General features: G+C 40.4%; 1 protein-coding gene and 1 long non-coding RNA gene across 5 annotated transcripts; one reads left to right on the top strand and one right to left on the bottom strand.

Moving 5' to 3' along the window:
- Window positions 1-671: 671 nt before the first annotated feature.
- On the bottom strand, window positions 672-2,815 carry LOC130166180 (uncharacterized). Its single transcript, XR_008827122.1, has 3 exons — window positions 2,693-2,815; window positions 2,399-2,459; window positions 672-2,058 (listed from the first exon to the last, which is right to left on the bottom strand). It is a non-coding gene; the product is annotated as an uncharacterized LOC130166180 (long non-coding RNA).
- A 60-nt stretch (window positions 2,816-2,875) lies between these two features.
- On the top strand, window positions 2,876-11,497 carry LOC130166179 (aminoacyl tRNA synthase complex-interacting multifunctional protein 1-like). Of its 4 annotated transcripts, XR_008827121.1 has the most exons (5): window positions 2,876-3,516; window positions 5,954-6,162; window positions 7,937-8,105; window positions 8,286-8,391; window positions 9,354-9,491. XR_008827121.1 is itself a non-coding variant. In XM_056371572.1 (4 exons), exons 1-4 carry the CDS (start codon window positions 2,997-2,999, stop codon window positions 9,518-9,520), a joined length of 1,065 nt encoding a protein of 354 aa, XP_056227547.1. In that variant the 5' UTR covers window positions 2,876-2,996; the 3' UTR covers window positions 9,521-11,497. The 4 variants fall into 4 exon arrangements, 2 of the variants coding, with proteins under 2 accessions (XP_056227547.1, XP_056227548.1); XR_008827120.1 differs by having other exon boundaries at window positions 7,937-8,391; window positions 9,354-9,381; XM_056371572.1 differs by lacking the exon at window positions 8,286-8,391 and having other exon boundaries at window positions 9,354-11,497.
- Window positions 11,498-12,368: the final 871 nt, after the last annotated feature.

Genomic DNA, 12,368 nt, shown 5'->3' with positions numbered 1-12,368 from the left:
TTCTCTTACATCTGCTCCACCTCTGCTCTCCTTTCTTCCTCTTTTCTTCAATCCTGTCTTATCAAAAACATTTTCATCTCCTGTCTATGCAGGTAGATTTGTCTCAGTGATATTTGTGTGAACAGATTGACAATCATTGAGTAAATGTGTAATCTGTAAATATAAAACACCTTTCACAAATACAATTTTGCATAAATAAACTCACAAAAATATCTTGCAAATATAAGACAGATCTGCAAATAAACAAATTCCTATTCCTAATAAATCTGGCCAGGGGGTGGGTGTACATATGGGACCTGGTGGGTGTGGTAGTTTATGTCTTGCCCCACATGTGTATGAGGTTTGGTCCCCCTGGTGGTCTTCCTTCATATTGCAATTTGAATTTTAAAAATTCAAACTTGAATAATTCCACCCCACAAGTGCGTGCCCATAGCCCAGTCAGTGGGCTTGTGGGCCCTGTTAAAAGAAAATTTGGGTTAGGGTTAGGGGCTATTTACCAGTCCAGGTAGAGCTTTGAATTTGAGAAACTCCAAGGTGGACATCCTTAGTATTATTATTTTTGTTGTTATTATCATCATTAGTATTATGTAGTTGGCCTAGCCTGGTACTTCATCTTGCCATGAACTCTGCGTAATGTCTGTGTATGTCAAAAGATGTAAGGAGGACAACTGTTGTCTTGCCAGCCAGAGGGCATGATTTATTCTTGCGGCCTGTGTGTAACACAATATCAGTACAGCAACTTCTCATGACCAGGTTTCGACATGCATACCTCTCCTCAGCGCAGCCTGATGCCAACTGAGCGCAGAGTGCAACTCATATCCCTACATTTACTACTTTCACCGCAGCCTGATGTCGACTGAGGAGAACTATGTTCTTGTTGTCAGGTACGTGTTTCAGGTAAAAAAATATAGGCGGGGAGCTTGGACATCCAGTGTTGTTCGCAAGCATCAAGCTCAGGTTTTGTCATGATAAAGGTAAGAGGGTTGTCATCAGTCCATTGCGTAAAAGAATGACATCTTAACCAATGGCTGAACTTCTCACACCCACTCCATTTCAAGGCTAGAAACTTGAGCCTGTGGGCTGTTTATTTTTTGAAATAAAGAAATTCCTGTAAGAGCCAGCATTAGAGTTTGTTCTGACTTTTCCATATTTCTTTTGCACAGCAGTGAGAGCAAACAAGGGCTTGGCTACCGAGGAGCAATTAGGGATGAAGTGGTGGTAGTAAAACACCTCTCCAAGGAAGGATTTTATTCTCCTTACAGAAGGTGTGCAGCCATCATCCTCCATCAGGTCTGCCTTTGACATGTTGGATATGACCTCAATTTTTGCTTGATCCACGGCCACTCCACTGCCATTTATGTGTCCCAGAAACTTGTCTGACGATCTCATTAAGTGGCATTTCTTGGGGCTCAGTTAGTTGTGAAATCTGAGTCGCTGGAAAACAATCTCCAACCTCTTCAAAGCCTCCTCTTCAGTTGCAGCAAACACAAGCAGATCATCGAGGCAGCACAACAAACAGCTCAAGTTTAGAGCTTAGAGAGACCTGAAAGTGCATCTCTCTGACTAGGACTAGAAGCTGCATGAACAAGTATGCGAGTGGAACTGAAAGCTGGTATCTACATTATTTGCAGCTCAAACAGGAATACAAGGTAATTCACCGATAAATTCCCCCTTCCAACAGCAAAATTAAAAGCTAGGACCCTCTCCTCATCCATTTATCCCATATGTCATTTTTAAACTGTACACAATAAAATGCACTGAAATAGCTATACCCTCAAAATAGGAAATAAAAAAATGACTAAACAAAAAAAAAAGTTCATTGACGTGAATAATTGATATGTGGCAACTTCTGGTGACTAAGCTGATGTTGATCCACAGCTCCAGGAACAATGATGAACCAGTCTGAAGCAGTGTGGATCAGGGTCACGGCACCACTGTAGCTGGCCCAGTCTGGTGCTCCATCTTGCCATGAACTCTGCGTTGTGTCCATGTATGTCAAAAGATGCAAGGAGGACAACTGTTGTCTTACCAGCCAGGGGGACGATTTATTCTTGCAGGCTGTGTGTAACACAACAAATCAGTACAGCAACTTCTCATGACCAGGCTCCCACATGCATACCTCTCCTCAGTGCAGCCTGATGCCAACTGAGCGCACAGAGGGCAGCTCATACAACTACATTTACAACTTTCTCTTACATCAAATCAGCAAAATACATCACATTTGATCAAAGTTACAATAACGATATTCCGCAAAAAAATATCCCCTCACTCACCAGCGGCAATTTTACAATATGTTAGAAAAATATAAGCATACATTAAAATATACACTACATTATAACTAAATTGTCAATATAAATCAAAATTTCAAAATATAATAACAAAGGGGGATGTCACATACCTGTGTGTACACAATAATGTCAGTACAGCAATTTCTCATGACCACGTTTCTTCATGCAAACCTTTAAAAGGAGAGAGCGGCGAACCGCATGAGAAACTATCTCCGAACACCATTAGCCTAGCTTAAGAAACTAGCATGCTACAAAAAAATTGCTGTACATAATAAAACTACATAAACACACTTAAACAGCCGATATAACAACAAGGAACAATGTTTGTGACCTATACACAATGAAATTCATGTCTGTTTTTATATATTAGATAGATATTGACAGGAGCATTAGTATACTCTTACCTCTCCTCAGCGAAGCTTGATGCCGACTAGGGCGAACGGCGCGAACCGACAGGAAGTGACACGGGCAAAATGTCAAAGGTCACACAACAAAAATACAATTAACAAAATAAAAGCTCCCCAAAATAAATACACATAAAAAGAAATATATACAAGTACAAGGAAAATAATAAATTCTGCACAGAAATGGGTTTTTGATTAACTATAAACCTATGACATAAATACATGGGTTGCAATTATAATCATCATTACTATTATTGTTGTTGTTGTTGTTGTTATATAAGAACCAACAGCTGATATATAGTCAATGAATTGTTATTGTTGTAATATTTTTTTCCTGTGGGGGGCAGTAATTTGCCTTGTAGCATCTAAACGGCCAAAAACCAAAGAAGAAAACGAAAACGAGGAGGACAGAAATCAATGCAGTATGCAATCTCCAAACACTGCTGAGAGAATGGGTCGTAGTGAGGAGCTCAGTGACTTTCAGCGGGGCACTGTTGTCGGATGCCACCTGTGTAAAAAGTCGGTGCGTGAGATATCCGCGCTGTTGAACCTGCCTCGCTCCACTGTGAGCTCCGTGATTCTGAAGTGGAAACGCGGAGGGATAACGACGGCTCTGCCCCGGAGCGGCCGACCGCACAAGCTCAAAGAGGAGGACCGCCAAATGCTGGAGAGAGTCGCGCTGGAGAAGTGTTTGCCCTCGGTGGAAGCTCTCACCACCGAGTTTCAAACTGCCTCTGGGGCCAGTGTGAGCTCCAGGACTGTCCGCCGGGAGCTCCATGAGATGGGTTTCCGCGGCCGAGTGTCCACATACAACAAGCCTAAAGGTACGTTCAGGAGGTGTGGGAAGGAGAGGTTCAGCAGTCACGTACGTGTGTGAGGGTGTCCGCATACTTTTGGCCATATACCAATGTTACACATATGTGAATGCTGAAAGCTGACACTCCCTCCCTCCATTTCCTCGTGTGAAACTTTCTTCTGCATTTTGGGACCTGGCTGCAAAGATTTACTCCCTTTCAGCCTCAAGAGCCTTGGTGAGGTTTAGAGCTGATCCAGTTCTTCTCAGCTGAAACTCAAAAGTCAAACCGAACTTCTTCAAGTCACAATATGCATTAAGGGAGACTATCAAAGTAGATGTTCGTTTCATGGTCAATTTGTTTTAATGTTTACTGGCTGGGCTGCAAGGACAGATTCCTGAGGGTTTGCAGGTAAAGAATGTGTTGTTGGGCCCTAACTGACCCCCACAGACACCCACAAACCAACTAGTAGCCTTCTGAAGAGCTGAAATGTCCAGTTGATTAATTAGTTATTAATTAATAGGTAATTTAGACTGCTGGTCTGACAAAACAAGTAATTTTAATATGTTAATATGTTGTTTTTCACTATTTTCCCATATTTTATTTACTGAACAATCACTGAAGATGTTGGCTGCAGCCTTACAGTACTTCTATGATGGAATTATAATACTACCTTACCTTTTCCCCAGCTTTTCTGTGTGTTAATTACTTGTCCCACACAGAAAAATGGAAGTAATTTGATAAAAACGTGCTTTACATTAATTGAATTCAGAATAAATTTAAACAATTCTGGTCTTGAAATTATATTTTGTTGCTCTACAACACCAGTTAAACAAGATGAAGGATGGATGACCTGTCACAGTTCTCATAGTAAACCACTAGGCCTACTAGTGTTTTTAATTCTAGTTATGTGATCATGTTGAACTTGCTTCGTAATACAGGCCTCAGAACATATAACATATATATTTTGTACTTTAATGGTGCTAATTCCTCAACAAATCTAACATGCAATGAACTTGGAACTTTTGGGCAATTATCCCACTTTGCCTGTCTGGTAGCTCTGAACCGAGGGCAGTGGTTTGAGAGGACCTGCACTGGTTGTTGTGTGTCATCCTTTTCTTCTCTACACAGCTACCTCATGATACGAGGACATAAATATGTTTGGTTTTGCAAAGCTGCAATTTCTCCTTGATTGCAAACAAGCGGTTTTGATCTGAAGTGTGATGCAACTTGTTCACATTCTTAATTTCAACGAAAAACTCACTGCACTTACAGCAACACCAGATTTTCTGTAGTTGGAGAAAAGAGGTTAAGTAGAGGGAGGACAAACTTTTCTTTCAATCCTTGCTTTCCATTACATCTACAGTACCTCAGAAAACTCAGTCTCATGCCAAAACCATGCACATTAATATACTGCCACCACTCTCTTGGAAGGTTTTCCACAGGATTTTGGAGGCTAGCTTCAGGGATTTGCTCCCATTCAGCCACAAAAGCTGTAGTGAGGTCCAACATTGATTTTTGGGTGATAAGTCCTGGCTCACATTCTGCATTCCAGTTCACCGCTAATGTGTAGGATGGGGTCTTTGCTCTCTGCAGACCAGTCAAGCTCTTCCGCAGCAGACTAAGAAGACCGTTTGTTTGTGCACCTCACTTTGTGCTTGGAGGCACTGTCACATTGAAACAGGAAAGGGACATCCCCAAAATGTTTACACAAAGTTGAAAGCACACTTTTATCTAAGATTTCATTGTACTGTATGCTGCAGATTATGCTGCATTTGTGAATCAGTCTGACTGAAATATCTCAAAAACAAGTTCTAAGGATTGCCATGAAATTTTGTATAGACATTCATGGCGCCCAGAGGATTAATCCTACGACTGTGGTGGCATCATCAACAGGTTCATCACTGTGGTTTTAAGTGAAATATCTCAACAGTAAAACACTCAAATTTCTCTCAGGATTAGTTGTGATACCTTCTCCTCTAGCTCCAGCGTCTTGGCAAATTAATTATTTTTTCCTATAATTTGCTTTATGACCAACTACTGTTAGCATGATAGCATGCTAATCTAAGATGAACATGGTAAACATCACACATGCAAAACATCAAAATGTTAGCATTATCAATGAGAGCTTGTTTGCATGCTGATGTTAGCATGTTAACAAGTGCAGCCTCACAGAGGTGCTAGCGTGGCTCAAGACTCTGTCTTGTTTTTATAATTCCCCTGGAAGATATGAGTTTGTTGAAATATTCTCAGTGCCATTTCCTACAATGCACATTTTTTTCAGTAACATGAAAGTTTACAGATCCCTGTTGTCAGCAAAACTGTCTGACTTTCTGCGCTGAGAAAACAACAGACTCACATTCCATGGAGGAAAATGATTGCAAACAAACACTATAACACAATATAAGTGATTTAGTGTGTTTATGTTCCCAACTGATTTGACGGTTATTTGTCTTTTTTATGCCAGGAGGGGAAAAAGTGGAAAAGAAGCAGGCTCCCTCCAGCCAAGAGGATCCTAAAGTGGACGTGTCACGTCTGGATTTACGTGTTGGACGTATCATCACAGCCATGCAGCTTCCAGAGACTGATAGCCTGTACATGGAGCACGTGGATGTGGGAGAGGCTTCTCACAGGACAGTGGTCAGTGAACTGGCTAAGCACATACCAGTGGACCAGGTACATTATTATACCGTTGTATAATTTGTGAAGTGGGATTAAAGAATTTCTGGAATGTGATTTTTAGATTTAATTATAACGGCTTCAACTAACTATTATTTTAACTTGGGGAGTCCACATATTTATTTGACCATGTTCCAACGTTACCCCTAGTGTGTATGTGGGTTTTGAACATTGACATCCCCCCTCCCTCCATTTGCTCTTACGAAAGGTTTTCCACATGATTTTGAAAGCTGGCTGCAGGGATTTGCTCCCATCCACCCGCAAGAGCTTTGGTGAGGTCAGGCACCGATTTTAGGTGATGAGGCCTGGCTCGCAGTCAGTGTTCCAGTCCATCCCAAATGTGTTGGATGGGATTGGGGTCAGGGCTCTGTGCAGGCAGGCTCTTTGTGCACAGGGAATTGTCATGTTGGAAAGCAGGAAAGGGCCTTCCCTAAACTGTTGCCTCAAAGCTGGAAGCACACTATTGTGTAAAATGTCATTGTATAGTGTAGCAGTAATATTTCCCTTCATTTCAACTATGCGCTGAGCCCAAACAATGAAAAAAAAAAAATTTGGACAGATAGTGTATCATTTAAATGGAAACATATGTCTGTCGAAGTCATGTATGCAAAACATTGTCCATCTTTGCCAAAAAAGCATTTGGCATTTAAAATAGGGAACCTGTCCACACACAAAGACAAATATTAGACATTGGTGGGCTTCATTGGTGGTGTTGCAGTGATGGAATTTTATAGCACAGCTTTATTAAATGCTTTCTTACTGCAGCTGGAAAGACAACGCACACTCTTCTTGTTACTGCTGCCTTTTTGCTGGTTTATTAATCCACACACCTTTTTTGCACTTTTGGTCTGAGCTTGTCTTACATGGTTTGGGCATATAATGATATTTATCATTGTATTCTGTAACATTAAGTTTCTCCTGTCTACAGTTTGCACAATAGTGTATGTGAAACTTCTCAGCAACAGTTTTGGGTCAGCCCTTTCCTGTTTCAACATGCACAAAGCAAGGTCCATAAAAAGAACTCGGCTTGTACAGAGTTTTGATTTACAGAGCCAATAGATATAAAATGTAATTCTGCTTTGACTGTCATATCTATAGTTTTGTCAAGCAAATAGAAGTGAAATATTTGAGGAAATGCATCATGAGTTTGATGGAAATACTCTATTATATGAGAATAAATATTAGGCATTAGGAAATAATACATAATAAGATAAAGTATTACATAAAACAGTGTTACACTGTTCAGACAAGTGTCTACAATGCACGTACAATAAGATATTACCTAGGTCAAGTGGTGTGTTTTCTAAATACTGATTAAAAAACATTCATATACTATCCCTGCCTTTAGATGAAAAACTCTCAATACAGTCACTCCTAACAACATGAGTGATTTTAGATTTATACAGCAAACGCATATAATAACAGAAGGATGTGAAGCATCTCCTTGCATCTGACAGCCATCGTCTCGGGAAATGCTGAATTTCTTCTTCTGAGTTTTGGGCAGAAACTGCCAATAATCTTTATAAATTTTGGTCAGCCACAGAGGTCTCCAGGCACGAGAGGCACACAAACCATAAATCCCCGGACACAGTAATCATGTATTAAGACATTAGAATTAGAACTAATATTTATATTGGATTGGTCCTGAAACAAAACAGACCACATCAATCAAAGGTGTTTTTTTTTTTTATGTTAACTGGGCATAGATTTGGTTTTCTTCTCCATTGTGTAAGACATGTGGGCTGTACGTAATCTTCTGTCTCCCATGCAGATGCAGAACCGCATGGCAGTCCTGCTGTGCAACCAGAAGCCAGCCAAGATGAGAGGGGTGGTGTCCCAGGCTATGGTCATGTGTGCTAGCTCGCCAGACAAAGTCGAAATCCTTGATCCTCCAGTTGGAGCACTACCAGGGGACAGAGTAACTTTTCAGGGCTGCCCAGGTACCATTATCCGATTACTGTACCCCCATAAACACATAAGTCATTATCTTAAATGTTACGATCATTCTCAACCAAACAGACAATAGAGATACAGTACATGCTCACCAGAGAGTGACTTGTTGATGACTTGTCACTGTGTTGAGCCTCCTGAAAGAGTTTTCCACAAAATGCTGTCTTAAGGAAATGAAGAACCTTCTTGCTGCTAGAGACAACAGTGGTGTTAAGCATTCATTCCTCTGAAGACACCGAACATGATACTTTCTCAGAACGTCATGAGAGAAACACGGTGAGTCAGAAACGGTGGTCCTACAACACACCATGAGACACCTGATTTAGGCCTTCAGTGACCAAAGACAGACTGCATCCAAATGCTAACTGTGTCGGAAAATTGAGTGTCAAAATCCCACAAAGTGCCTGCTGCTACAACCCACAAACCGACCCATCATATTATGAGGTGAAATGAGACGAGGTACACTGCTGTGCTAGCTTAATCAAACTCACTTTGCAAAACGGATATTATATGTAGCTCTCTTTCCCCCCCTGGATGCATGGAGGTGTCAGCTTGTTTATTGCTTTGCTATATTTTCAGAACATGAGAGTGGTGAGTATGGATGCCTCTGCTCATGTCTTCTTCTATTTACATTGTAGCACCACAGTTCATCAGGCATTTATCGCACATCTGCCTCAATGTTTATATCGTACTGTCTGACACAGAGACTTTATGAGACCCGTCTCATACTTGCACTGTTTATAGACACCTTTAATTCCAGTTGAGGGAAATCTTAGTGGTACAGCATCCACAGTTTTATACAGTAGTGTCCTTCCAACTTTGTGGCAACCGTTTAGGAGAGGTTCTTTCCTCTTTCAAAATGACATTCCCCCCATGCACATAGAAATGATTTTCCTCAACTCAATCAAACACCTTTGGGATGAATTCGAATACACACTGTGAGCAGGCCTCATCGCCAAACCCCACTGCTGGCCTCACTGGTTTTCTCTTGGCTGAATGGGAGTAAAACCCTGCAGCCAGTTTCCATAATCTTGTGGAAGCCTTTTTAAACGGGTGGGGGCTATTACAGGAGCACACGACAACCCATGGTTTCAAGTATGTTCTGCAAGGGCATTACACGGCACTAAAAAATATATATATATAGAAGAGTCCCGAAATCATAAATCCTGCATGTGTGATGGTGTAGTAGAGAAGAGAAGAATTTCCTCTAATGTATCAAAATGACTTCTCAATTGCAGGTGAACCAGATAAAGAGTTGAACCCCAAAAAGAAGATTTGGGAGCAGATTCAGCCAGACCTTCGCACGGATGCCCAGTGTGTTGCAACTTACAAGGGAGCTGCCTTTGAAGTCGTCGGCAAGGGAGTTTGCAAATCCCAAACCTTGAGCGACAGTGAAATCAAATAAACTAACAGCGCTGCTCGAAATAGCTCGGCGCAAATCCCTGCAGCCAAAATGTTGTGGAAAGCCTTCCCAGAAGCAGTGGAGGCTGTTGAAGCAACACAGTAATGCCAATGATTGTGGAATTAGATGTTCGACAATCACATGGGTGTTATATTCGAGTGTCCACTGTGATACTTTTGTAGTGAAAGCCAAGGTAAATGATTGTGAGGAGTATGTTTCCCTCTGTTGGACAGATATGAGCATTACGGTTACATTTTTTTTAAATTATGAAAAGCTGTAGTTTTGAATTTTACCAACGGGGGGCACTACAGTACCCATGATAATGCACAGTATGTGTGTGGGGATTTGTTGAAGTGAGACACGAGGACAACCAGCACATAGTCATACCGAGCATGGTAAGAAGAAACGGGGAAATTCCTCAGCAGAATCCCATTTAGTTGGGAAGTATCTGCTAAGATATAGAAGCTTTCCCCTGATGCATAGTGGCTGTTTCCACTGAACTGCAAAAAAAAAACCCTGAAGAAGGGGACAGTTGTAGTTAGTTTTGAAAGTAATAAGCTCAGAAGGACTTAATTCACTTTTTGTATAAGGTCAGTTGTTTGTTCTGCTGGAAATGAGTGTTCTGTATCAGTACATAGCCTGTGGAAAGTTTGTTTGACAGATGTGTCCTACCTAATACAGTGTTATACCAGAGATCCAGACAGTGTTCTCTTCACTGATCCTGCTTTTGTTTCCCAGGAAACTGAATACAGACACTTTTGAATCTGAGATTTGGATGTAAAAATTTATATTAATTTACTGTTTCTTCACCCAGTAACTTTTGAAACCATCCTGCTATTTCATATTGTTACTCTGTTCTTTAGATGTTGTAACAGGTTAGTTAAACTTTAACTGTTATATATCCTACTTCATGGAACACGGTTCTGTTTCTTCAGCTTCCACCATGATTTATGATAAGCCTGCTCATCCCCTAAGAGAAAATGGGGAAATGTCTTTTGAAGAGCAAAAATAAACCAACATATTTTGGTTTTAAAAGAAGCTCTCTTTGTGTTTTTTTTCCCCCTCGGGAGGAGAGAGAAAACCAACTCCATAAAATGCGCAAAAAAAGAAAAACACAAACACACAAAGTTTTTCTTCCCGTATTTTAAAGGAAGAACTGAGTACATGCACATAAAGAAGGGGATGTGATTCAGGAACTAAGAAGTGGAACAGACTGTACGAGACTTGATGTTACTGTTAATTGTTTGACAGGACCGGAGGGCTGTAAGGGAATGGTATCACCGTTTCCTATACAATGAATACTATTCATTGTCACTGAGGAAGCTATAAATCTTCTGTCCTAGAAGCCAGAGGATCCAGGGAGTAATGGCTGTATAGCTTAATGTTTCTTCATTAATCCTTTTGGTCATTATGTATTACACTAGACATGACATCTTCCTTTGTTTCTAATGGTTGTAATAAGGAAACTAAAGTTGTTTTTGTAAGCAGTAGAAAGAAAGATGGAGGCATTTTTCATCTCAAGCTGATGTGTGTGTGTTGACTAACACCCCAGGCTGACATTAGTAAAATCGCTTGAATATAAAAAGATCATGAAGTGGTTATATTAATGTCATGTCACCTGCCCACCTACCCACCCATTCACTTTCATTACAATATACTTGTGTACAAAACCCATAGAGGAAACCATACTGTAAAAGGTAATCACTCATTTCTGTCCCTGCATCTGCAATAACAACTGAGGTGGAGGAGTCAATCCTGTAAATGTGCAGCCTGTCGTGTCGAGTTGGTGCGGTTTCCCGGAGGGGAAAGTTGGTAAACAACCACTTGAAGCTTCGTTTCAGCTGAGCTGAGTCAAACTATGAATAAAGTGCTGCACCCCCTCTTTCTGCATCCTGTTTTTGAAAGACCACAAAGGGCAGGAAACCCAGCAAAACTCACAGATGTGTGTGTCATAATTAGTGTCATTTGTGTGATATTTAATAGTCATATGTTTTTCACCACCTAATCTCATATATTATAAGTTTGCTCATATAATAATAATAATAAAATGATATGTGTATATTTTTTGATGGCTGTTAGTCAAGGATAGACAAAGTGGAACAGGTTAAAGGGCCACTGGTTATCGGTCAGTTACTGTGTTGATTAATTATAAATTTGTTTGATAATATGCATCAGTTAATCACAATTAAAAACTGAAATGTTAAGGACCGTAAGATGGCTACTACACTTGTGGAGGCCTTTTTAACAGCAGACATTTTGACTCGTCATGGCAGGAGAAGCATAGGTGTTACCAATAACATTAACGATGGCTCTGTTCTATTCAAGTGTGCCAGTGAGCTAGCATCCACAAGACCAAGAACCTGAATATAAAGCAGCTAACTGGAATTCAGCCATCGTTTATTTCGTTATTCACACCTGCGCTATACTCTTGTGAAATGTGAGAGTATCATCTGTGAAAAAGACCAATCTAATACCTTTTTATACTTTAAGTGATTTTCTGCTTACATGGTGCATGTCCTTAGCTCCTCAATATCCAGTTTCCCACTGAGAGGTTTTGGAAAAATCATTAATACATTAAATACAGTTAATACATCTTATTTCTTACATATCCTGTAAAATATTTAAAACCCTTTATTGATTCATGGCTGCATCATCAAAACACAGCCTGACATACTGTTTTTTGTATCTTTGCAGTAGGAGTGGGAAAAATTGATAAAGTCCCATACATAAAAATCATAGCCTATAAAAATTCAATGGCCACTATTGACCATCTCTACAGTGGAAGCTCAAGGGTTTCCAGTAGAATTTCAAATAAAGCAGCGAACTGTATATGGCTGCACAGCATAAATTT

Source organism: Seriola aureovittata, chromosome 3, assembly GCF_021018895.1.
Source record: "Seriola aureovittata isolate HTS-2021-v1 ecotype China chromosome 3, ASM2101889v1, whole genome shotgun sequence".
Classification (NCBI taxonomy): domain Eukaryota; kingdom Metazoa; phylum Chordata; class Actinopteri; order Carangiformes; family Carangidae; genus Seriola; species Seriola aureovittata.
Note: the sequence above shows the minus strand (reverse complement) of the source record. Positions and strands in the feature narration are given on the sequence as shown.

Excerpts from the sequence above, each read along its gene's own strand:
- LOC130166179 (XM_056371572.1), top strand. The coding sequence starts at position 2,997 with ATGAATTGTTATTGTTGTAATATTTTTTTCCTGTGGGGGGCAGTAATT. Across the intron at positions 3,517-5,953 it reads CACATACAACAAGCCTAAAG|GAGGGGAAAAAGTGGAAAAG; the intron begins GTACGTTCAGGA and ends TTTTTATGCCAG. Across the intron at positions 6,163-7,936 it reads AGCACATACCAGTGGACCAG|ATGCAGAACCGCATGGCAGT; the intron begins GTACATTATTAT and ends TCTCCCATGCAG.